General features: G+C 34.7%; 1 protein-coding gene and 1 long non-coding RNA gene across 2 annotated transcripts; one reads left to right on the top strand and one right to left on the bottom strand.

The window, feature by feature from the left end:
• The first annotated feature begins 1,160 nt into the window (after nt 1–1,160).
• On the top strand, nt 1,161–5,518 carry LOC138137015 (uncharacterized). Its single transcript, XR_011161527.1, has 2 exons — nt 1,161–5,064; nt 5,117–5,518. It is a non-coding gene; the product is annotated as an uncharacterized lncRNA (long non-coding RNA).
• Nucleotides 5,519–16,948: 11,430 nt separating this feature from the next.
• On the bottom strand, nt 16,949–19,486 carry LOC138137544 (homeobox protein extradenticle-like). The gene is made up of 2 exons (XM_069057006.1): nt 18,461–19,486; nt 16,949–17,521 (listed from the first exon to the last, which is right to left on the bottom strand). The coding sequence occupies exons 1-2, from the start codon at nt 18,582–18,584 to the stop codon at nt 16,992–16,994; spliced, it is 654 nt and encodes a 217-aa protein (XP_068913107.1). The 5' UTR covers nt 18,585–19,486; the 3' UTR covers nt 16,949–16,991.
• Between the last annotated feature and the right edge of the window lie 7,416 nt (nt 19,487–26,902).

Genomic DNA, 26,902 nt, shown 5'->3' with positions numbered 1-26,902 from the left:
GTGGTGTAGAATGTACATAGTTACGTACCTATCTAGTTCTTAGAGGTTTAGCATCAAAAAAATTGAAAAAACGTCATTTTGATTTGACATTTCCCGATTTTTTTGCAACCAGCTGTAAGTGCCTATATTTTGTAAAAAGGTCAAAATGTAAAATTCGAATCGAACTATGGTGGCGGAGAGAAGAGGGCCATAACAAATTATTATATGTATTATAAAGCCATACCTTCAACAAAAAACGTTTCTGATTTTAACCCAACTGTGGAGAAACAGCATTTTGCATTGTGAAAATGAAACCTAATTAAAGCTGATTGGTTAACTATGTGGGTATTAGAGATGTTCCACCCAATATATCCTTAGCAGAATCTGACTCAGACAGGTAGATATGGGAAACGATTTTCAATTTTGGTTATTGTTTAGTTTTTACCTGTTTCCAATTTCTCTGTTTTTTTTTTAATTTTTTTATTAACTTGATTAATTTGCTCCAGTTCTTTTAGTTGCTGGATTTCTTTTCAAGTCTTCAAAACATTTTTAGTTCAATGATTAAAAAGGAAAACATAACCTAATAGTATATTATACACCGAGGTGAAGAAGTTCATGATTATAGCCAGAGCGCCAAGATTAGAGCGCAAAGGCTATAAGGGACTTCTTCACCGTGGTTTATATACTATTTTTTTCACTACTAGATACGTTAAAACCAGTGGCGGCTCGTAACAATTTCAACTGGTACGGCAGATTCGTTGGTATTTTTTTTAAATGCTCAAAGTTGTCGCCGTATTTGTTCCATATTTATTTAAAATAATGTTTAATAATAATAATAATATGTATAATGGAAAGGAGAACGCACACTTTATATGTAATTCTAAAGACCACTCAAATGGGGATATTTTGATACCAATCGACGCGTCTTGAAATGACAAATATTTGATACCATTGCGCCAAAACGCTAACTCTATAAATAAAGCCGCAATCTATAATTGAAAATCAAAAACTTCCATTTACTTTATATGAGTGGGAAAGAGAGCTATAGATACCCTTCTCGGGTTAGTTTTGGGACTCCATAAATAAAAATAGTTATTTACGGGGGCAACTGATTTCTTAAGAGGGTTCACAGTACGATGTATAATTGCAAAGATGACACTGAACCAGTACAATGCCTTTAAGGTTGTACAATGCCTAAAAATATTACGTTTCACCAACGCAAGATGGCTCTGAAGTTTCACACTCTGATAGTTGGCGTATAGGCAACACACCAACCTTCTATCCTTCCCTTTACAGATTTCAATTTCCTTATAGAAATAAGAAGGGTTGATGTCCAAGCACAATTGTTGTTATGTCTATTGACCGGTAGGTGGATTCAAACTCGACCACTTCCCTTCACCTCCTTTCCGCCCGAAGCTATGGGTATAATTTATATTTTTACTGTGGGTATAATCCTGTTAACAGGTATACGAGCCCCGTCCAGCTTCAGTTGGCCCACTTACACTCGCTCCAGAGAAATCTAAATTATATTTTGATATAGGAATTTTTTTCTTCACCAATTTAAAGATTTTTAATACAACCTAAGCCCTACTACTATTATTAAAAAAAAAAGATAAATTAAACAGAAAATAAAAAATATTATTTAGACGAATGTGAATGTATTTTTAACAACAATTAGGTAGTCTTTTATCTAAAGTAAAATAGTCGTTCTGAGAATTCCAATGATAAATTTTGATTTGTAGATCTTTCTTTAACGTGCAACTCCAAAAACTTTCATTTTTCTGTTTAATTCCTCGTTTACTCCCCGGCAAATTTTTTCATATACAGTGTGGTGATAAACCAAGGAACAAAATTTATAAAAACGTTATTTAATGTTTTCAGGCAAAACGCTCGGACAAGTCAATTTTATTTTTTAATTAGCCACCTTATAACATAAAAATTTTACTTATGACGTAATGTATTTTTGCACAACGACGTCGTGATTGTTTTTTTTATTTTTACTTAAATTTTTTAAATTACAACCTCCACTTTTTTTTTTCTCTTTTTGATAGACCTTCCTACTACCTAAACGATGAATAAAAAAAATTGTTGCCTTACATTTTTTTCGACAAAATGACAAATTTTACTCCAAAATATTTAATTTAGTTTTTAACGTAAAATTGTTTTTCAGTGGGGTCACTTAAAATCGATATTTACGGCAGAGAATTTGCGCTGAATTGTTTTTTTGTACATTGATTTTTATACATACATAACCTACAATTTTGTTGCTGTTGATTCCACGTCAAATTTCTGTCAAAAGACGTATCCGGTTGCAGTACCTATTGCAAACAGCCGAATAACAAAATTCTCTTAATTGTATTGCCAACTCAAACAGTCCTTTTTGATCACCCGGTATATTGAAAATAAATAAATTTTAACTATAATTTTTTTCTACAAGCGTCAAAAAATGATGACATTTAAGTTTCAATAATGAAAAAATTAATTTGGATCTCGTAATTTCATATTACGTTCGTGTCTGCTGTCGACCAGTTCGGGGCTAGTGCTTCAAGCGTTTTTGAACACGTGACGGATAAACAGAGAACGAATCTCTATTTAAATACAAGTTTTAAACTCTGGAGTTCTGCACTCCATAAAATATTTGGTATTTATACATTTCCAGGTAGCCGGAAGGGTCCGGCACCGCTAACTCGAGGTAGAGGAAGGTATCTAAAGATTGAAGAGTGCTTTTAAAATAAAAATGTTTTAATTTTGGAAGGATATTTTTCATAAATTGATCACCTACTCGTACCACTATCGTTTCAACAGTTTCAACGTTGATTCCTTTTGAAGTCCAAACTATAAAATCGCAGTATTTGCGCTGGGTCACAAATAATGGTCCCTGAATTTGAAAAAAAAAAGTTTTTTGTTGAGTTTTAGCTTTTGGTCATTTTCTTTCTGCGAACCAATCGTCGCATTAGTCTTTAGGTTTTTTTTTTGAATAATTTTCTGCTCATCAAAAGACACATTTAAAAAAAGTTTTATTTGTTTATCAATTAAAAAATTGACTTCTCTTTCCTGCATATCAGGTTTGGCACAGGATAAACCGTAATGCGAATCGTTGCCTTGATTTTTTTAGAAGTATTTCTCACAAAAGACAAATGTGATTTTTTACTTGGTTTTTCAGTTGTTAACCAGGTGTTTTTTGTTTACAGACTTTTAAAAATCGCTCGGGTCCAAACTGATAGGCGCCTTGGGATTTTATGTTAGCCATTCCTTCTTTCATAGAAATTTGCTTTGGCCCCATTATGTCCTCGTCCTCAATGACAATGTTTAGAATTCAAAGGACCATAAAGCAATAAATAGTACCCAGTGGACGTATTTTGGGAAAAACCCAATCCATTTTACAGTTTCTTGAAATAAATAAACTGTTTGTCTATCTATCAGTTTGCAGATGGCACTGATGACATTGGAGGTAGTAGTTGAGGAGATATCCGTCCAGGCTATGGGGACGCTACTGTGCAGTGTTGCATTAGTAGTGTCGCATTTTGAAATTATAATCTGAAAATGCTTTTTTTGAGGAAAAAAACATAATTGCAGCCAATCATTTGACTTACATTTTCTTTTCATTGTATTTACAAACTGTACAATGGGTTTTTAGTTTTAATTAATGTATTTTTGCTTGATTTCGAATCGTCGTTTTTTTATTTTTTTATGCAAAAACTGTACATTCAAAATCACTCAAAAAAATGGAACACCTACAGAAAAGCTATTGTAACCTGATGTTGGATTTTCATTAAAATTTATCATCCCATTTTTAATATAAAAAATAAAATGTGGTTAAAAACATGGTTTTTCTAATTTTTTTAAGAAACTGGACGGAAGATTTTTTTTAAATTAATCTTATATTAAACTTGAATTATTTGTAAGCGCTGGTAATTTTTTCAGATTTTTTGAATGTAAGGTAATTTTTTTCTTGACCATAGTACAACCTTAAAAGGGAATAGCCGAATCCGTAATCCCCCATAAATTACAAATGACAGTTTTATGAAGTGTTCTGACAGAAATCAGTTGGAAAATATTTCAAGTTTTATCGATTTTGTCGCTTTATTAATCGAGTTACACATTTGGCGCAATGATATCAAATATTCGTCATTTCAAGACGCGTCGATTGATATCAAAATATCCCCATTTGAGTGGTCTTTAGAATTACATATAAAGTGTGCGTTCTCCTTTAAAAAAAACTTTTTTTTTGATAAAGAACAAATTCACTGTTCAGCAAGAACCAAGAGGAAGGTCTAGAGCAATTCTTGCTAGGAGGGGAGGATTAAGGAATTTGGTAAGGTAACGTAGGTAACTAATAATTTATAAAAAAAAAAAATAGCGAAACAACTATCGTGCCTTCAAAAATAACTATATTTAGAGTTGAATACGTTTTAATTCTGTTAACAGTGTAGATAATTTCGTAGGCAACCAATTATTCTCCGGAGTTACACAGGTTGCATAGTAAGTTTTGACCCAATTTCATATTAAAATTTTGACATTTGACATTCGTTCTCTTTCCCGTTTTCAAATTGAGTTGTGTTTGTGATTTTATTCCTCGTCTTGCGAACAAAAAATCAGTTCTTGTCAGAACTAAAACGAAATCTGCGTCAGTGTTTTACTGTTTTCCGACATTTTTGTGAACAAGAACTCCAGAAGTGATTGAAGAGGCGAGACAAGCACTGGAAGAAGCCCCAGGCACTTCAATTGAGCATTTATCACAACAACTTGGTCTGTCTGTTGGTACCTGTCATTCAATTGTGAAAAAAGATCTTCACCTATTTCCCTACCATCTCACATCTGTTCAAGAATTACATCCAGTTGATCTCCCCCAAAGATTAGAATATTGACAATGGTTTCTGAATACTTTAGATGTTCACCTTGATAAAACCTTTTACACTGATGAAGCCTACTTCCATCTTAGTGGATATGTCAACTCTCAAAATACAAGAATGTGGAGTTCAGAAAGTCCACATTTTTTCATTGAAACACCCCAGTACCCCCAGAAAGCAGGCGTTTGGGCTGCTATTAGCCAACACAGAATTATTGATCCAATCTTTCTTGAAGGTAACAATTGTAATAATGTTTTAGTAATTAAATAATAATCAATGTTTTTTAGGAAATATCAATGCTGCAAGATACAGAAATGAAATTTTGACTCCATTTTTATAACAACAGAATTATAAGCCGTAATAGATCAAACAACTGGCCCCCTAGATCATGTGATTTCTTCTTGTGGCCACACATCAAAAATTCAATTTACACAACACCCATAAATGATTTGGCAGAACTACGAAATAGGATAACACTGTAACTAATGCAATTAGATGAAGGACTAGGTTTTGTTTACAAGAACAGGGTGCACATTTTCAACACTTACTCTAAATTATGTATAAAATTGTTATCTCCTATTGTGTGAGGTTATGTGCAATACTTAATTTACAATTCTTATTAGTGTTCACAGCAATGTTAATGTTATGTTTTCTTTTATGGTTTAAAAAAATAAATGAATTGATACGACTATTTGTCGCTTTGCTTAAGGTGGGTACTTTCAGACTGTCTGTTTAGTTCCATGTTCAGTTTCAGTTTTCATTCAATATAAATACTGAAACTGAATGGAGAATATGAACTAACCGTGTAACATCCCATTTACTTGTTCCCTTTATGTTAACAGTTACTTGACTTTGGTGCTTTTGAAATTTTGCGATCTTATTCGACTTTCCATTCGAATTTGGGGTATTTTTCTCCTGAAGATTAACTAAAATTTGCAGCAATGCCTCACAAAGATTTCGAAAGCTGAAACATCATCTTCCGTATATTGGCGAATAGCCATTAGTTAGCAAATAATTTGTGATTGGAATAATGTTTGGATTATTTATTAATGTGAATTTCAATAATCTGAGATGAATGCACTACAAAAATTAAAAATATTTTCTAACCTAATTTTATTTCGTTAAATGTCAGACCAGACGATTCTTGTGTCATTTTCTACGCTGTAAAAATGTTGCAAACAATTGAACTTCCATAGGTTGCTCTAAATATAAATTTATTTGAAGGCACGTTAGAACTACTTTGACAATGGTATAACCAATAACGTAGCAGGTCAGAACGCAGCCCTGAGAAACAATAAGGTTCGTCTGGGCGTCCGCCATCGTGCATTTTTTTTTTTTGAAACTGGCAAATGACAACATACTTTATTTACTACCCCAGTATATGGTTCAACTTAATGAAATTAAATTTTAAATTTTCGACTTTTGATCTACTTTCAGCGTCTAATACTCCGCTGTGCGACGTTTCGCTTAATTTGCTACCGGAAAAATCAAGAGGTAAATAACCAGCTTCAGTATAAAATTATTGCAGTCATGTTGTGTTTGTGTAGGAAGAAAAGTAACGTGTAAACCTTGCCGGTAAAGCTCGCCTGTACATTTCTTCTTTCAGCCTGGAAAAATGTCACTTTACCGCCTAGGTCTACAATATACTATTTTCAGCGTAAAAACAGTGAAAAATAGTTATTTAAACATTAAGGGAGGTAACTAATATTTACCTGTCGAGGACAGGTTTGTCCCCGAGCGATAGCGAGGGGTAGCAATAGAGTCCGAGACTGGTTAAATTAGTTACCTCCCGAATTGTTTATAATATTTTTTCCACTCTCAAAGTTATTTTGAAAGCACAAACTTTCTTTTTGATGAATTTATTTTAAATATTTGAATACAATATTAGTATGTCTGTTGCCGGTTGCTACGGCTTTCATCACACAAAACGTCAATATTAAAAGCGTCGTGTCAAAAGTTTGTAAAATTAATTTGAACAAAATTGAAAGAGAAATGGAAGTTGCTGAGTCTGCAAACTCTTCATGTTCCTTCCCCCTGTCGAAGAAATCCAGGGAACGTTACCATAAGGCATATTAGTGTTTTGTTTGGTTTAATTTTTGTCACTTATTTTCCCGAGGGAGGTAAGTGGTTACTTACAAGGGTCCTCAACTCGAATTTCGAGGAATTTGGGTTGCATACTTTGTAAATGGTGCATCTATCATGACAGCTGAACCTTCTCAGCGGGAGTTCCTTACGGTCACAAAGTGCAGTGCGCTGAGAGCGGTCTTCCAGGTAGTTTGATTGTAAAATGCAAATATTCTTGGCGAGAAATATTATTTCTTTAGTTTTGGAGATATCTCATAGTTTCTACTAGACAGTGGTCTAGTGGTAGAGGTACAGGTAAAATTATGAAAACTTATGGGACAATGATTATTTTCGGATCACAGGCTAAGAATTTAAATAATAATAATAGATTTCAAAAATTTGAAGCAGATAATATTAAATGAATAGATTAGAAAGCAGTTAAATGACTGAAATATCATGTTAGATAGTAATCTTTTTCTTGATCTGTAATTAGGGATTATTTCTCAGAAACGATTATTTATTTGCCAAAAAGGATTATCACCCGATTTTATTTACTTACATCCTTCATACCTACCTAATACTAATGAGTAAGATCATTTCTGCTAAATTCTTGATTATTATTGGGGATGAGCGAATAGCTACAGAGGGGGTCTCTAATACAAGTACATATAAATACATTATGAATGTAAGAAAGCCTTTACTTGTTATTTGCAGTTTGAAAGTTTTCTTTCTATGTGAATACGTGAGCTTCTAAACGTTGTTTATCTGATTTGTAGTGCTGCAACTTCAATTTGGATATAGGTACAGCGTGTAACAGAGTTGGGAAAAAGCTCCATAACTTGTTCGTTATTAAAGATTTCAACTTTTCCTTTTTTCTATATGATAGCTACGCTCCTACTGCACATTCGGAAAATATTGCGGTATATATACAGAGTGTCCGAATATTATAAAAACACTAAAGTTATGTTTTTTTTATGAAACGTATCGAGTTTGATTTCATTTTTGGATTCTATGCTAAATTATGAATCACATCTATAGAGGTCGTTTTTACTTATCTGCCGTCGTTTTTGATCTGTGGCGCTTTTTTTGACCAGAATTTCGAATTGCAGGGGTCCGTTTGAAAATTTGTACCTTCCAAATCATTGCACATAAATTAAAATGATTGACGCTATTTGATTCCTGAATGTTTGTCACATCTGTTGAGTGTTTACTCAACAACAGTTTTAAACATTACAACCTAAAAATGTCAAAAACTCATTTTTTTCAAATGGCACCCCGTATTTATTATTGCATTGGTCGAAAGCTTTTTTAACCAGCTTGTCTTTAGCGGAAAATTTGCTCCCAATTTAGTGATTTTAGGATAGCACCCTAGATTTTCACATTCGACCATACAAACCCTACACGGGTTGAAAAGCTTGACATTTTTAGTTTTTTATGTTCAAAAAATCGTAGTAAAATATCCGTTTCCAGCAAGTGATCAAACAATTGAAGAAGCTATCAAAGCGAAAAAGATAGGCTTTTGTACAATCGATCCCACTGAATATGCAGGCGAGAGTGATAAAAGAATTACATATATTGAAATCTACACAATCATGTTTATATGTATCAAGTGGAAGGCCAGTTACATATTACAAAGCGGAAGCAGTGTTATTTTGTCGTCTACACAAAAAGATTTGAAGAATGGGATAGTCTAAAAAGATGATGACTTTTGGACAAAGATATGGTACAACAATTTGAAAAATTTTATCTGGGCGCTTTGTTACCTGAAATAATAATTGATCCCAGGCGTACCAAAAATAGAGCTGTTTTAGATGCATATTAAAAAAGACCTATAATAGCAATGATTAATAACATGCAACTATTACTAAATTACGCGTATTCAGCATTAATTAAATTAAAGGCCAGTTTATAGAAAAAGAATTAAATATTTAATTCGAATTAAATTTTAATTCGCAATTAACCCATGAAACCGAGACTTCGATTGGTTGAATCTGATCACGTGTTCAGTTACTGGCCCTAAAACCTCTGTAATTTTTAGTATTTTATATTTTATACCGGGTGTATTATGAAAAATCTTTGGTGCTAAGCCCGACATGCTATGATTTTTTTTGACATTATATTCTTTGACAGACCGCAGCTAACTTTGTTTTTTTAAGTTGCACGGTACATTTTTTTATTTTTATTCTGATAGATGTTTATCTTCTGAATACACAAACATTAAAATCAAAAATCAAAAATTTGTTTTTAATAAAAAAAACTAGAATTTACAAAAATCAAGTAACCATAACTTTACTATAGCAAATGTTTGAAATTACCTCCATTCTCTCTAAGGCATATTCCACACCTTCCACTGACCCCCATTGCGGCGTTCAATAAAAATTCTGGTGGTATTTGTTCACATACTGCTACGATTCTTCTTACTAAATCATCTCTGTTATCGGGCGGAGTCAAATAGATATTGTCTTGAATGTCCATAGTTCTCTTAGTCGCTTTGGAAAATTAGAATGTACTTTTATTACTGTTAAATGTGACTGCTTGATTAAAAAAAAAAATACATTATTTTTTATTTTCTTCTTTTTGTTTCTATGCACGAGCATGGTTGTTTAGATTTTCATATTCAAAATAAAAATCTCTATAAAATTGAGCAAAAAAAAGTTAATAGTGCAATTTGGAAAAAAAAGTTGACTATCATCTGTCAAAAACAGAACTCAAGAACAAATATTGGAACACAATTCAAATTGTAGCCCATTTAAAACGATTTTGTTGGACACATCAATTATCAAAATCGTATGAAAAATAAGGAAGTTACAGCACCAAAGATTTTTCATAATACACCCGGTATATTTTTTGACAGACAATAATTAAATTTTATCGTCGTGTATAAAGTTCAACATTTTTTTTACAGCATTGTGGAATATACCTATCGGGGAAACCACGTTAAAAAAAAACGCGCCTTTTATTCTACGAGTACCTCTGTGGTGGTGTGGAAAAGAATAAATAACAAAGAATAAAGAGGTATTTGGCTAAAAGTATAACTTGTATTCGAAGTAATACCATCAGGTAGTAAAATGGAAATTATCTCGGGGCAGAGAGAAGTCGGCCGGCCCCTTGGTCCTAGTCCCAGCTCAACTAATGGGTGCTGTAAATCATGGGCTGCTGATATTGTTGGTTGCCATCATCACACTTTCGTGCAATGAGTTTCGTTTTTTATTTTGCCTCGTAAGTCAGAATTTAACCGATTTCAAGAAAAACTAAGATTTCTCTGCATTAGATTATACATTCATGATTACAATGAGCTACTTTAGAACTCAAACAAGTTAAAAATGAGACCGCTAGGAGTAATTTTGAAATTACAATTGTTTAATCGTAACGACCAATTTATTGCCTTAATCGAAAAATCAAGATTTCTCTGCAATTGATTATGTCAAAAGGAATCGATAGAACCGTCGAACAGCTTTTCAACTTCAAATTTGAAGTTTTTAGGAGTAATTTGCGTTTACATTGGTTTAGTATAGGGCTACGATTTCGAGATGAGGACCCAACGATAGGTGAAAAAAGTTGTACCTGCATCCACCAAATCAATGTCATAACAACGTACAGCCGCCCGCAAAAGAATCGAGCCTACCCTCTGCAAGGAAATAATCACCAATCCATATTTCGACAAAGGGACCTGACCACTGTCATAAACTCATAAATCTAATCTCCAACATTTTCAGACAGTTCAATATACGAGGACAGTACCATTAGTTTTTGTCCTTTATTTAAACGGGGTTGACTGACAAATAAAAAACTGTAGAGTTTTTATTGTGCATTTCAACGTTTAATAACGAAAATAATTCGGTTGCATTTTTAAAAAATTTATATACAATGACATTTATTGCTTAAAAAATCGTATGATTACGAATAACAAATAAACAAAAATTAATACGCTAAAAGATTTTCACTTATGCCATGGGCCAGTTTACAGAAGCGAAATTAAGTTAATCGTAATCAAATGCGAGATTAACTGAACACGTGATCAGATTGAACCAATCGAAGTTTAGGATTCATGGGTTAATCGCGCATTGAAATTTAATTCGAATTAAATATTTAATTCTCTTTCTGTAAACTGGCCCCTAATCTCTCAAGTGAGAAGATTTATTATCGAAAAAAATGTCCAGTAATTAATCTACTCACAAGGGTTGATTCGGTAAGAAAATCGCACGACACAAAGAAAAATTTAAACAAAAATCATAGGTATAATTTTCCTTAAATCAAAATCCCAAATTTTCTATAGTCGTTTTTGGAATGTGTTGTGTCAACCGCATAAACAATAAATTATAAAATGTCTCATTCAAGTTTTGGAGATTGCAGTGTTTCAAAATTATCGGGTGTTCATTTAAATTTGATTAATTAAATTTAAATTAATTTAAACTATGTAAGTACAAAAAATAAAAATTAAATTAGATTACCACCAAAATAAATAGTAATACATAATAGATATTATCAGCAAACTAAACATTCTTCCTGGTGAAATTATGCTAATACAACTATCCATTTTACCCAAGACTGTAAAATCTTGCCTGGCTGAACCGGGGATTTCCGTTAGCGACAAATAATGGTTGTCTTGTTAAAATTACCTGTATTCTGCATTCTAAAAATCTGGATTTTCGAAAATTTAATTTTTACATTATACCGGGTGCCCCAAAATTCGTGGAACAGCTTAGTAATATGCTGTTAAGTAGTCATTAAAATATCAGGTAAAAATGTTTAATTGGGCTTTTTTTAGCATGAGTGGGCTAGTTTTAAAGGCCCACAACTGCCAAAAAAGCACGATTTACAAACGAACGAGTTGAATACAACGTTTTTTTGTTCGACGAGCCCCCTAAAAACTCCAAATCGCTTAAAATCTTTAAAATTAGCTTGACGTTTCGTTTTGACAAGTTGTGACATTTATCAAAATCCGTTCACACACGTTCTCAAATTCTGACAGTGTCGAACAAAAAAAAATTCTATGTATTCCAATAGTCTGCAAATATTTCATTTATGTTGCATCCATGAATATGAGAGAGAAAAATCAAAGCCATGTTGCCTTACGTTATTTGAGGTAAAACGGACAAAAAATGACTACTTGAAAATGCTAGAAATAATAAAGAAAATAATTGCAAACCTGATCACAGTCGTTCAGAATTATTATGCCACCTGCTAGTAAAAGACAAATAGTCGAAATCTTTTTTAATATCGTATGATCAAAAAGTCGGATCGCGGTAGCCATTAAGAAATATTTCAGCGTCGTTTTCATGGTGGCTTTACAAGCGTGGCTCGCTCGGCTTGGAAACCGCTCGACCAATGGGAGCACAGCTTTTAAAAAACGCCGCAGCGTGGCTCGGACTTTGCTAGAATAGGAAATATTTCTATTTTTCAAAGCCACGCTCAGGCTTTGGAAGCTTGCGCATGCGCTCGAACTCGCAACTACATAATCAAATCAGCTGATGTGACAGTTCAACGCTAGCTCGCTCAATAGCGCATGCGCGTTGGCGTGGCTGTCTTGAAGTAGCAAGCCACCATGAAAATGAAAACGACTCTTCCAAAGCCAAGCTAGCCGAGCGAGCCACGCTTGTAAAGCCACCATGAAAACGACGCTTTCCTATTCTAGCAAAGTCCGAGCCACGCCGCGGCGTTTTCAAAAAGCTGTGCTCTCATTGGTCGAGCGGTTTCCAAGCCGAGCGAGCCACGCTTGTAAAGCCACCATGAAAACGACCCTTCAAAGTAGTGCTAATCTCTCACGGAACTCGTTTAAACATAAACGAGGCGAATAAATCCAATCACAATTTTCACCACGATTTCCATTACTGTAGTATGATTTAATAATAAAAATTGTATGTTCTCTTTGAAACATTTTGAATTATAACCTGCTAACTTGAAAGTTGTCAAATAAATGTCAAAAATCATTGAAATAAATAATTTCCTAGATAGCTTGTTAATTCCACGGCTACTCTGATCCAAAGACTTTTTGATCATACTACATATATTTAAAATAAACGAGATCGAAGTTGCATCTTTTGAGCCCCTATATCTTCAAATCTGAGTGGTACAGAATTTTTTTAATTATTTTTCTCATTATTTTCTAACATGAGTTGACATTGCCCCATTGAATTGTTCCGCAAATTTTGGGACACCCGTATATTATAAAAATATCAAATATAAACTGGTCTATAATAATTTACTTATAAAAAATATCTAGAGACCAGGCCCACGCTAAACGGCAAATCGATGATTTTCGGTAAGGAAAATTTTTCTGCCTGGGAATTCCATTATAAAACAACTTGTCACAGGTAAAATAGTTCGGGGAAGGGTTTAGTTAAAGTTACCTACATTTACAAATTGTTTCTTGTAGTAATTTCAGTTTAGTTCAGTGTGGTTTGCTTTGTTGAATAAAATTATGTTTTAAAATCTGCTTTTGGTGCTTTTATTTTCGCTAATAGAACACAAGTAGTGTAAGACACAAATAATTAAATGGCGCAATTGTTCACTATTTCTGTTGCGTTTCTTTAATATTGAACACATGAATTATCATTACATGGGCTAAAATACTCGTAGTTAAAAAATAAATAAGGCTTAGATAAAAGCAGACATTCACAATTTGGTAATCGGTATACCAAAAATTACAACTGTGTCATAAAACCCTCGATGGTATGAAAGCAGGATTCTCCCTGACAGCATTAATAATACGCTAGAACTTGTTCAAACAGTAAAAGAAACATAAGCCCTGATTAATTATTATAATACCTGTTCACGTTGGGAAGAACAGTTGTGGTGCAAATGACTGACCTGTTACTATGACAACTCATATGAAAGTTAATGCCAAATGTGTGCGATTTGCACCACTAATGTTCAATCCAACGTGAACAGGTATCTATTACCTGACGATTATTTCACGGTTATTGAGATTTTTATTTAGGGCTGAAAATTTTATTTAAAATCTGTCTGACCATTTTAACCCCCTCGCCCCAATGTTGTTTTAGTTTTGTTTAATAAAGATATTTTCAGGCCTATTCTGTAAGACACTTGGTTAAAAGTTAAACGTTAAAACAACGGTTAAAATATTTTAACCCATTGCGCTATTCTCTAAGCCAAAATGTTAACCAAAAGTTGTTAAAATTTAACTCAAATTGCTAATTTTTAGCGGGTGGTCATACCCAGCCGTTAAAAATTAACTTACGTCAAAACGGTCCCAAATTATAATAGCATTCGCAATGAATATTCTTTTGGTGCATGAACTGGAATGAAGGCGACAAATGTACTCGTAAGTAAATTTTTCGACAAATCAAATCTCAATTCCATAAATTTTTCTCAATTCTTAAGGGTAATTTTGCCACCGGCGGTAAAAGATGAATCACCCTGTACAGCTTTCTCATTGTAGCTTGAGCTGTAAGAACCGGATGCGCAGTGGTCTTACAGCCCCTTCACTAATTTTGTCGCTTCCAGGACCTCTTTATCTGACCTTTTTATTCAACTTTGCGCATCCCTCACAGCTCAACCTACAATGGGCAAGCTGTAACATATTTGAATTGATACCTAAAGTGCATCTATCGATATTTAAACCTTTTGATTCCCTGAGTGGTTTATTGCCGCTTAACGAGGGTTGTCGTAAAAGTGGTACCAATTACAAATTACTTTCATTTATACAGTGAGGGGCAAAAGTAATGCGACAATTCGATAAATCATAAACTGTTGAGTTTTGAAAAAAGAACAAAAACCGGTCAATTTTTAATTTAAATTTCACGTTTTTGAGTAGTCTATGCCCATACCAATGTAGTCTGCAACTATTAGTTGAGGTTAGGTATAATTTTGCAAATAATTATGTGTTGTTGTTCCTCCAGCTGACAGTGATTTACGATGTTGCCATATGTATTTGTACGCTTCCGTGCCTGACTTCATTCTTCAAACTAACCTAGCCGCTAAAATAATGCTTTTTAACCTACCCGTTAATAATTTGTCTTACAGAATAGAATTTTGGTTATTTGTAGATAACCGGTTGTTAAAAATTAATTTATTAGCGGATGGTTAAAATTAACAGACGAGTTACAGAATAGGCCCGATTATCTACTTTGAGTTACAAATAGGCTCATTATTATACCGAAAACAGTTTAATAATCAAGCATATTATTAAACTGTTTTTGGTAACTTTTAGCTTTTGTTATATTGGTAACATCAGCCGTTTGACGTTAGGCGTCAAGGTAACGAATGAAGCTACGAGGTAAATATAGTAAATATAACCTTACATTTTTGTGACAAATGTCTGTTGCCAACCCACGCGAAAGTCCCTAGTCTACTATAAAAGCTTGAGCAGCCGAAATTTCAAGGATTAGTAAAGCAAAGTAGATGAAATAGTATATTATACTATTACCTCTGCAAATTTACCCAGAATTTTCTTACCTATTTTTTTAAATTTTAGTTACATATTTATTTTTCTATCAAGCACACCGGTTATTTCGATTGTGTATTATTTAAATTAAGATTCAACTCACATATTTAAATAAAAAATTTCGTTAACGTCTATCCATCACTGTAACTTTTTCGTGATAGTTTTATGCTGAACAAAATAAATTGGTGATTATTTTGGAAAGCAACTCTTTATAGTAACTAATAAATACGTTTCACATTTTTTAAAATAATGCGAATTGTGTCAATTTGTTGTAAAAATGCATAAATCGGGATTGGAAATTGCATCAACTTTGCAAATCAATGTGAAGTCAATTATTATAAGTATTACTACTGATAATAATTTTTTTCTTAATTAGCTATATAATTCAATTGTTTTGGAGACATAGTTTCTATTATCCGTTAAAAAACAAAAAAAAACAACACTGGATTCTACCTAGAAAATACAACCGGCAACGGTGTATGCGTATAGGTGACATGGGGGAAATAGAAATGTTTGGTTAGGATGATGTCAATGATAGCTTATGAAAATTATAAATAAAAATTCGATTTGTTGTAATCTTGTGTTACTTAAATGTTTGTTTCTGCGGCAGTTTGAAATTTTTTGGCACACGCTTTGTGAGATAATAAAGAGATCGATCAAAAGGTCTAGCTGGCATCCTAGTAATATAAAAGTTACCATTAGGACATTAATGAAATTTTAATTTTATCAACTTAATTCAACACCTGTTGTAGTTTTTAACTTTTTGCATGGCTAATACATAAATATTTTTATAGTTTTACTAAACGTCGGCCGTTACAAATCACATTTATTGCAATCGAAGTAAATCAATAATTTTTAAATATAGAGACAGACGAACTCTAGGGATATCTAAAAAGAGAAACATTTTTAATTCAGAAGCGTCTAAGTAATGACCAAAAATTTATGAAACAACCCTCGTATACCAAACTGTCCCAAATAGTTGCAGGCTAGATTTACGAGTTTATGACAGGTGATTATTTCCTTGCAGCGGGGTAGGCTCGATTCTTTTGCGGGCGGCTGTACTTACCATGTAGAGAGTGGAAAATAGCTATTTATGTAACCAGTTAGGAAATGCGTTATTTTGTGTAACGAGTGGAATATTTGCGGGACGAGCGCAGCGAGATCCCGCAAAATCACACGAGTTACACAAAATTGCATTTCCAAACGTGTTACATACAAGATTTTTTCTAATTTTGACAAAAAAAAAGTTTCTTCAAACGTTAAACGAAGTAATGAATTTCATTAATAATAAATTATTATTGTGTTAAAATATCAAGTAGGTAAGTAGGCACGGTTATTTTGCTTAAAAACAAAAAATATGACAGTGTCAACTGGTGATACAATAAATTTTTCCTAACCAGTTAGGAAAGATTTTACTTTTCGTAACCAGTTACGAAAAGTGTGACGTTTCCAAACGTCAATTAATTTTGAAAAGTGTCACTTTATATATCAAAATTAGAAAAAAAATATTAAAGCATCCAAGGAAACTTTTTTGACAACTATTTTTGACCTATCAAAAAATGACATACATACTTTGCAACACGATAACGATGCAAAAATGTCACGTTTTTTTGACGGTTGTAGAAAAAACTATTTGTCATTTGCAACAGCATTTTATTTTAACCAAATAAAGGCACAAAGGGACCGAAGAATCATAGTTTGGATTGAATATACAAATTAGCCTCTTCTTGGACCTTCCCGATGTTATTTCTATACCGACTCCTCTTGAGGCCAAACCAGTTGGAGACTTGATTGACCGTGATGCCACATTTCCCCGCCAACTCCTTTTTGACCTCCTCGCTGGGGTAGAGATTGGATAGGTGCGAATAGAAATACTTGTTGAGGATTTCGGAAGCCTGTTTGGTGAAGGGGTGCCGTTTCCTCCGGGCGTCTAAATACCGCGTCAAGCACTCGTTGTACGGAGGTGCGTGCTTTTTGAACTCCTGGTGGTAGATCTGTCTGATTTGGGCCGGTTTGGCTCTGTAGTCGCTGTGTTCGATGGAGTTGTCGAGCTGGTTCGCTTGGACGGCGGCGGAGGCGGACCCGCCTTTCCCGAGTCCGGCGACGACTTCGGCAATCAGCATGTTATCCAAGGGCATCAGCTGCGGGTCTGGGGGCTCTTCCTGCGTGTTACGCGGTGGTCGTTGAGCGTGTCTTTCCTGGCTTTTGATTATTGGAAACCCTGAAAAATTTAACGACGATTAACGATTATTATTATTAAACAACATACAGTTGGTTGTTGGTTGCAAAAAAAACGGGAACTGTAAGAACAAAATTGACACATTTTTACCATGTTTCCATAGTGTGAAACCTTCCTGCGAGAGGTTAGAATTAGGGTCAAAATTCAAAGATATTTTTAAAAATTATCTGATAGGTCTTGTCAAGCAGACAATTAATTGCCAAAAGGACAAATTCAAATTTACGTTAGGAACATTTTCTTTTCCCGTTTTTTTCGCAACCAACTGTACTTTATAACTTCTATTGCAACCGGTTGTTTGTAGGTAAACCTTGTTCACGTTGAGTTGAACATTTCAAGGTCAAATTATTTAAATTTTTGGCTCTGTAATTATGTTTTCTAAATAGTGACATGCAGCTAACCAACATAATTCGATTTAGCAATGCTTAATCCAACACCTGAACGGTGTTTACCTGCATGTCACTATTTACAAAACATAATTACAGAGCCAAAAAATAAAATTATTTGACCTTGAAATTGTCAACTCAACGTGAACAACATATATTTTACTTTTTGGGTCGTTTACAATAGGTTTGCAGGGTTGGAACAGTTATTTAAATTAAACGATTGAACACGTTCTACTTAAATTTAATTTAATAAAAAAAAAACGTGCTCGGGTGGTGTTTGGTCCCAACAAAACTATATAATAAATAATATAGGGAAGAAAAAAGAAAAGGGAACAAATAATGAATAAAAAATCGTTTACAATTATTATTGTTTCACCTTGGCGAGAAGTGAATTTAAAACAAATTAAATGAAAGATTAAAAAAAAAAAACGTTGTCTCTGAATTTTCGAAGAAACTAATTTACTTTTGCTTTAGTGCAAGAATTAAATCTTCAATGCAAATAAAATAGAAAAGTAGAAGAGTTAGAGAAATAATTTACCTTGTAATTTTACAACACGTTGGCACGAAAATGTCTGCTGTAGTGCTGTACCTCCAGCTACTTTGAAGATCAAACGTCGACAGAGGACAGAGCCAGAGAGCCAGAGACCTTTTGCCTCTGTCATGGTTCCGCTTCCTTTATCTCCCCGCTTTCACGCCCCCAATGGTTTTATGTGCTTTGGCTGGTTTGTCTGCCTCACTGCGTTCGGCAGCCAATCTACCAGCCGAAGCACATAAATCTTCATTTTTGCTCCTCATAACATAATATATTATTTTCCAGATTTTTCTCCAAATCTTCCAGTTTTTTTTTTTTTTCTATTGAAAACATTCAATTGAGTTATTTCCATCCCGGAGCATATCGAACAAAAAAAAAAGAATCAATCAAATATGTCGTTCTTATCGTCAGTTATGATCGAGAATGCATACAAAAATTATAATTTTTGCAGTTTGTTCGGATTATTACGAACATTAAAAAAAAAAATTAGCCAAATCGTTCCAGCCGTTCCCACAGAAAAAAGCACTTTCAGTTTTTCCCGAATTTTCCGTTTTTGACTTTTAGCGAGACTAACGAACGGCGATTCATTTTTATATATGTATACAGGGTGTTTCTGAAATAAGTACATTAATTTTAACTGGTAATAGAACTCATCAAAAGGAACAACTTTTCTCTCTGCCATTTTGGCGAAAAACGTTGCGTAGTGGCTTAAAAAAATAGTAAAGATTTTCCTAAAACCGTTCATAACTCCAAAACTAAGCTACCTAAAAACGTGAAACAACCAGATTCTTACGAAATGGATTTTTTGCTATACGGTTAGATTTATTTGAATTTCGATTTCGGCGTTAAAACACGTTTTCTGGATGAAAATGGATGTTTTTTTCATATTAGCGCTGATCTCAATTAGCCATTGCAGTATTTAATGGCGTAGGTTTATTTTAGTGAAAAATCTCTCCAATTTTTTTTTGGAATTAAACATCGTTTTTCGGCAAAATGGTAGATAGAAAAGTTGTTCCTTTTGACGAGTTCTATTACCAGTTAAAATTAATGTACGTTATTTTTGTTACACGTTGTATAGATAATTATATAGATGTAGAGCATGCAATTCTCTACATTTTTTGTTCTTTATGTTTTTTTGTCAGATCAATAGTTTCGTAGTTACAGCGTGTAGAAATCGAGAATATCTTTCATTTTTGTACTTTTTATTCTTTTCCATACCACCACAGAGGTAGAGCAATAGGGTGCGTTTTTTTTTTGACGTGGTGTCCCCAGTGGGCATAGTCCACGATGCAGTAGAAGTTTACTGTTTTACTCTTTTTGATCTCTTTGTAACGTAGACGGACCCGAATGATCTGGATCGAACGGTATAGATGAGCTGAATTCATCAGTGTTTATGAATTCGGGAATTCCTCTTGAGAAGTTTCCTCTTGTTCCTCAGGGTCATCATCATTATCATCATTGCTCTAGCTCTGTGGTGGTGTGGAAAAGAATAAAAAGTACAAAAATAAAAGAAATTCTCGATTTCTACCCGCTGTAACTACGAAACTATTGATCTGACAAAAAAACATAAAGAACAAAAAATGTAGAGAATTGCATGCTCTACATTTTATTATAACTTAGATAGAGGTATCTCGCACGGATAATGAAATAATCGCAGAAATGTGATTTTCCACCCCTATTCTCCAGTATGGCGGAGCTAGCTGCAACCCCCAAGGTCGCAAACTCGGCAATATTAATAATATGCCTAATAGAAAATACCTGCTAAGTATAAACTATTGACTGGACTATAGTGCGGAAAAGACGAAACCCGCATTTTCATATCGGGTGTTTTTTTAAATTTCACCTCGTAGTAGGCGTTGAAGAGTCGATCGTGAACGTATAAATGCGTGATTCGTAACCCGTATAGAGCTTTCACTCTTCAAAGGTGAAATTTAAAAAAACACTCGTTATAATCTGCTTCAAATTTTTGAAGTCTATTATTACATAAGTATTTAAATTCCTAACCTGTGATCCGAAAATAATCATTGCCCTATAAAATATGAAAAGTTATTTAAATGGAAGACGTCAAAAAATATTTTTAGATGATACGATGCAGTCGTTGTTAAAAGCAACCACATCGGGTGTCCCTCAAGGCAGTGTCCTCGGACCCATTTTGTTCTCGATATACACTTATGATCTGCCAAAATACTTACAGTATTGCAAATTACACATGTATGCAGATGATATTCAATTGCAATATTCATTTCATATTGACCATGCATATGACGCTATAAATAATCTAAACTCTGATTTGGCTAACATTGCTGCTTATACAACGGACCATGGCTTGCGACTTAATTCGGGGAAGACTTTGGCTTTAACAGTAGGATCAGAGAGGCAACGCATAACCATTGAATCTAATTTTACCATTAAACTTAATAATGAAAATGTCAAGTGGGTTCAAAGTGTAAAAAGTTTAGGATTGGTTATTAATGGATCATTATCGTTTGAAGAACATATTAACAATATATATAGGAAGTCTATGCAAAAATTGAGAAGTGTATATGGTCTTAAATTTCAGCTTGATCAACAAACGAAGCTCCAGTTAGTCAAAACTATTATTTATCCACATTCCGATTATTGTTCTTTGGTGTACTATTATTTTTTAACAAATGTGTTGGCGCATCTGCAGGTAGTTTGGTCCGTCAAGGGTGGGCACTACCCTGCAGGTAGCTTACCTGGCAAGATAAACTCTCAAACAAAAAGACTTCTGTATTAACCACCGGACAGTTCGGTCCACTTTCATTGTTGTTGAATATATATTGTTAAAATTAAAACATTGAGTTTTAATCATCAGGTCCTTCGAACAATTACACAGAATTAAACAAATACCAGCACCTCATTACAGTCCTAGTCACGAACATATTGTTGGTCCATAGAGCCGGATCTCATCGAGTTAGTGATTGGTGATAAGTGATTTAATTCGTGCATCAGCGAAATCACCATAGCAGCATCCGACAACAACAGAAGTCCACCAAGTTGGTCCAAGACATACCAGTCAGGTCAGTGAGCATCCTATATCATTCCCGTTCAGATCCATTCCGTGAGCGACACATTTAATTCAGCTTTAATTCATTTCAATCACATATTTCATTTCAAAATGCCTGAGTTAGCAGAATTAATACTCAAGAAAAATCAAACACTAGCTCAGCTTAACAGAATATCAAAATTTGTTGCATCATTCGCACCAGGTGATAATGTAAACAAAATTAAATCACGCATGTCAGCCCTAGATGATCTCTACAAGGAGTTTAGGGAGGTTCAATACCAAATTGAATTAATTGACAATACCGCGTCAGAGACAAACGATCGCGAAACGTTTGAAGATTCATATTTCGATACAAAGAGCATGATGCAATCTGTCATAGATAGTCATGTCCAAGATACTTCACAGGAAGTCAATGTAAATTTACCACAGTTGAATTTACCACAATTTAGTGGGTCTTATTCAGAATGGACCTCGTTTCATGACACATTCAACAGTTTAATTCATGAAAACAAAGGTTTAAACGATATTAGACGCTTTCATTACTTAAAGGGAGTTCTTAAGGGTGAAGCTTTAAAATGCATTGAATCTTTAAAAATATCAGGGGCCAATTATGCAATCGCTTGGGACACACTCAAAAAACGATACAAAAATACAAGACTCATTGTGCAAGAACATGTTCAAGCCATACTTAATGCACCTCCTCTCAACAAAACCATATATTCAGGTCTAAGACAATTATTAGACACCGTCATTTCCAATTTAGAGGCGCTTAAGGTTCTAAACATAAACACAAATTCATGGGATCCATTAATTGTCCCAATAATTACACAAAAACTGGATTTTCCAACAAAAAGGGAATGGGAAGCAAAATTGAATTCAGAAATTCCGAAATTGGCAGACCTTCAAGAGTTTTTAAATAATAAATGCAATCTTTTAGAGTCGCTAAATTCAGGTAATCAGAAATCACAATCGTCGCAGCACAAAACGCATGCAATTGCCAATCACGCTTCTGCGAATGATAAACTCACTTGTTCGTTTTGCAAAAAGGGTCATTTCATTTTCCAGTGTGCTGATTTTTTAAAGTTAGCAGTAACTGAACGATTTAACCAAGTTAAACGTTTAAACTTGTGTGTGAATTGCTTAAAACACAATCATTCAGCCCTAAATTGCAAGTCAGGTTCCTGCAAAGAATGTAACAAAAAACATAACACACTTCTGCACTTTAACAAACCCAATCAAACAATAATCGAAACACCTCAGTCAATCGAAACAATACAACAACCATCGTCAACGGAACCTTTAGTTGTTACAAACCATTGTCAATTTGATAAGCCATATGTATTACTATCGACTGCACAAATTCATGTCGAAGACATTCATGGCAAATATCATACGTGCCGAGTACTGTTAGACGTAGGTTCGCAGTTAAACTTTATTTCTAGTACTTTGTGCAATCTTTTAAACGTCCCGTTAAGGCATACCAAACTAACAGTTTCGGGAATTAACAATACAGGCAACACCATTTCACATTCTGCAGATATTAAATTCAAATCACGATTCAGTAAATTTTCCAAAAAACAGCAATTCTTTGTAGTTGACAAGGTGACGGAAAACTTGCCGGCACAAACGTTTTCTTCAAAGGCGTTAAATTTACCACAATCACTCCAATTAGCAGATCCTCACTTTAATGTCTCGGGACCCATCGATATGTTAATGGGAGCCCAATTATTCTGGCAAATTTTAAACAAAGGTCAAATCTCATTAGGGCACAACAAGCCTGTTTTACAACAAACACATTTGGGCTGGATAATTGGCGGCGCCTTGAACATTAGCCCGGAGCAACAAAACAGCTTAAATCATCTGGTGACCAATTGTCACATTGGTGCAGACATCCTCCATAAACAAGTCGAACGGTTTTTCCAAATTGAGGATTTCGGCAATAAACGAAATCTTTCGTCGGAAGAAATCCTTTGTGAGGAGCACTTTCGGCAAAATTACAGACGGGACCTAGACGGGCGGTTTATGGTACAATTGCCTTTCAAAAACGATACAACCCCGTTAGGAAATTCCTTGCAGACGGCGACGAAACGGTTTATTGCTTTGGAGACCAAACTTCAAAGAGACCCCGCGCTGAGAAACAGTTATTCAGATTTCATTTATGAATACCTGGCACTTGACCACATGGAAAGGGTACCAGGTAGTCAAATAGAAACCGACAAGTGTTACTATATGCCTCATCATGCAGTAATTAAGGAACACTCAATCAGTACAAAAACACGCGTAGTTTTCGACGCATCCGCCAAAACAACAAATGGTATTAGTCAGAATGATCAATTAATGATAGGTCCTACGTTGCAAGAGGATTTGTTTAGCATTTTGACTAGATTCAGAACATATCAATACGTACTCAGTAGCGATATAGCTAAAATGTTTAGACAAATCTTAATGCAAGAATCACATCGAGATTATCAAAGAATATTATGGCGTGATGATCAGTCAAAACCTCTAGAAATGTATAGACTCAAAACCGTCACATACGGTACTGCATGCGCACCATTTTTGGCCGTGAGATCATTGCAACAACTAGCGCATGAAAATATTCAAAATTACCCGTTAGCCAGTAAAATAATCCTAAGAGACTTCTACATGGATGATTTATTGACAGGTACAAATTCATTAAACGAAGCGATTCAAATACGCGATGAAATTACATCAATCTTAAAAGGCGGCGGCTTTCAGTTGTGCAAGTGGCCGTCGAACTGTGCCGAACTTTTGCCAAAATCAACCGATTCATCCGAAATTTCAAAATTTATAACACTAGATTTGCAAGCAGACACAAAAACGTTAGGGTTATTGTGGAATTGCGCGACTGACAAACTCAAATACAACATTTCCGATTTTTCCACAAATCCAGTTACAAAACGCGGAATTCTATCCATAATTGCTCAGATTTATGATTTAATTGGCCTTATTAGTCCTATTGTCGTGCGGGCAAAAATCATTTTACAAAATCTTTGGAGTTTAAAGTTAGATTGGGACGATCAAGTTCCACCTTCGATCGAGAATCTGTGGTCACAGTTTCTAACAGATTTAAGGCACTTACCCAATTTGCAAATTCCTCGAAAGGTTATAAATTCTTCACCCGCGGTCGTAATAGAATTACATGGGTTCTGCGATGCTTCCATTCAAGCATATGGAGCATGTGTATATATTAGATCAATTGATCAGCATAACAACATAAATGTACATTTGTTGTGTGCGAAATCGCGTGTCGCACCACTGAAGCCCATATCTCTGCCAAGATTGGAGTTATGTGGCGCGTTATTATTAACCCGGTTAGTTGCGAGAATATCAAAAACATTAAATTTAAATCTTCAAAAACAGTATTATTGGACAGACTCGAGCATTGTATTGGCTTGGATATCGGCGAACGCAAATAGCTGGCAAACATTTGTCGCTAATAGAATCTCGGAGATTCAAGACACAACAACAAGAGCTGATTGGAATCACGTTAGATCAAAGGATAACCCGGCCGATATTGTTTCAAGAGGTATGTCCCCAAAAGAGCTAATGAATTCAGATTTATGGTGGCACGGACCCGTATGGCTACGAACTCCTTCTGAGAAATGGTCCAATTCTTATCCCGATCAGACTCAATCGGTTCCAGAAAAACGCAAAGTAACGCTTGTTGCTACAACGGTCACACCAGAATTTGAGACGTTAACAAAATTTTCATCATTCTCCAAATTACAGCGCGTCATAGCCTTATGTTTAAGATTCATTCAAAATTGTCATCACAAAACAAACAAGGTTTCAGGTTTCTTAACTTGCGACGAATTAAACAAGGCCAGAGTTGCAATTCTGAAAATAATTCAACGCCAACATTTTAATACCGAATTAACTGATTTAAAGAATAACAAAACCATCAGAAAGGACAGTAAATTAATAGCATTAAGTCCATTTCTATCAAAGGAAGGCTTAATCAGAGTGGGTGGTAGATTAACACACGCACCGATTAACTTCAACCAAAAATTCCCGATAGTTTTACCTGCAAATCACTACATAACGGAGCTTATTGTAAGACAGGAGCACGAGCGGCAATTGCATGCTGGGCCACAGGCGACATTGTGTTCAATCAGACAAGTCTACTGGCCCATCTCAGGTCGCAACACAGTCAGGAAAATAATTCACAGATGTGTAAAGTGTTTTAAGGCGAATCCCAAAGGATTGACACAAAAAATGGGCGACTTACCTGTTGACAGATTGCAACCTGCTCGTCCCTTTATCAAAACAGGTATAGATTATGCAGGACCAATATATTTAAAGACTGGAACCTCACGCAGTAAACAAAGAGTTAAGGCCTACATAGCTTTGTTCATTTGTTTCACCACTAAGGCCATACATATTGAATTAGTGGGCGATTTGACTACAGAATCCTTCCTGAACGCATTGAAGAGATTCATCTCGCGACGCGGACATGTCGCAGAAATTTATTCGGATAATGCAACAAATTTTACAGGTGCCAGTCGAGAACTAAAATTTTTATTAAATTCATCAAAATGTCAAAATTTAATTAGTCAAGAAATGAATAATGTAAATACCCGTTGGCACTTCATCCCACCTCGATCACCTCACTTCGGAGGTTTATGGGAGTCAGGTATAAAATCTATTAAATATCACCTCAAAAGAGTAATTGGTGACACATCAGTCACGTATGAAGAGATGTATACGCTTTTAACACGCGTGGAAGCTTGTCTAAACTCACGTCCTCTTACTCCTATGAGTCCAGATCCTACAGATTTTTCCGTCCTGACACCTGCTCATTTTCTCATCGGCGAACCCATGACGGCGCCATTGGAGCCCAATCTCGAAGAATTGAAGATAAACAGATTATCACGTTGGCAACGCATCGAACAATTGCGGCAACAATTCTGGCGCAGATGGATTCGAGAATACATCCCGCAACTACAATTGCGTCCAAAGGGTCAACGCATCACCAACGACAACGTTCAACCAGGAGATATGGTGTTGATCAAAGAAGACAACGTCGTACCACTTCATTGGCCTCTTGGTAGGGTCGTCCAGGTCCATCCAGGACACGACGGTGTTGTTAGAGTGGTGTCAGTTAAAACAGCAAAAGGTGCGGTAGTGTCGCGTAGTGTCAAAAAACTGTGCGTTCTTCCGTTAGACAAATGACATAAGAAAGAAGTGATAACGACATGCTCGTCGACATTCGAGTTCATTCAAGTTGATGTATGTTTGTAGTGTACATATCATGTATTTGTCACAACTGATTTCATATAGTTCTTATAATCCATTTTATATACTATTAGCTTAAGTTCATGTGTTTATATTGTTTAGTTTTGGTTTGTTAATCATTCTCCTTCTCACTTGAAACGTCATATTTGTTCTCATATTAT

The sequence above is a fragment of the Tenebrio molitor genome, chromosome 8 (genome assembly GCF_963966145.1).
Source record: "Tenebrio molitor chromosome 8, icTenMoli1.1, whole genome shotgun sequence".
In the NCBI taxonomy this organism is placed as follows: Eukaryota; Metazoa; Arthropoda; class Insecta; order Coleoptera; family Tenebrionidae; genus Tenebrio; species Tenebrio molitor.
The sequence above is the reverse complement of the archived record's forward strand: the minus strand, read 5'-3'. Positions and strand labels throughout refer to the sequence as shown.

What these genes read in the sequence shown, in the direction of transcription:
- LOC138137544 (XM_069057006.1), bottom strand. Translation starts at nt 18,584, where the DNA reads ATGACAGAGGCAAAAGGTCTCTGGCTCTCTGGCTCTGTCCTCTGTCGA. An exon ending in ACGTGTTGTAAAATTACAAG is followed by an intron (nt 17,522 to 18,460) that starts GTAAATTATTTC and finishes TAAATTTTTCAG; the next exon opens with GGTTTCCAATAATCAAAAGC.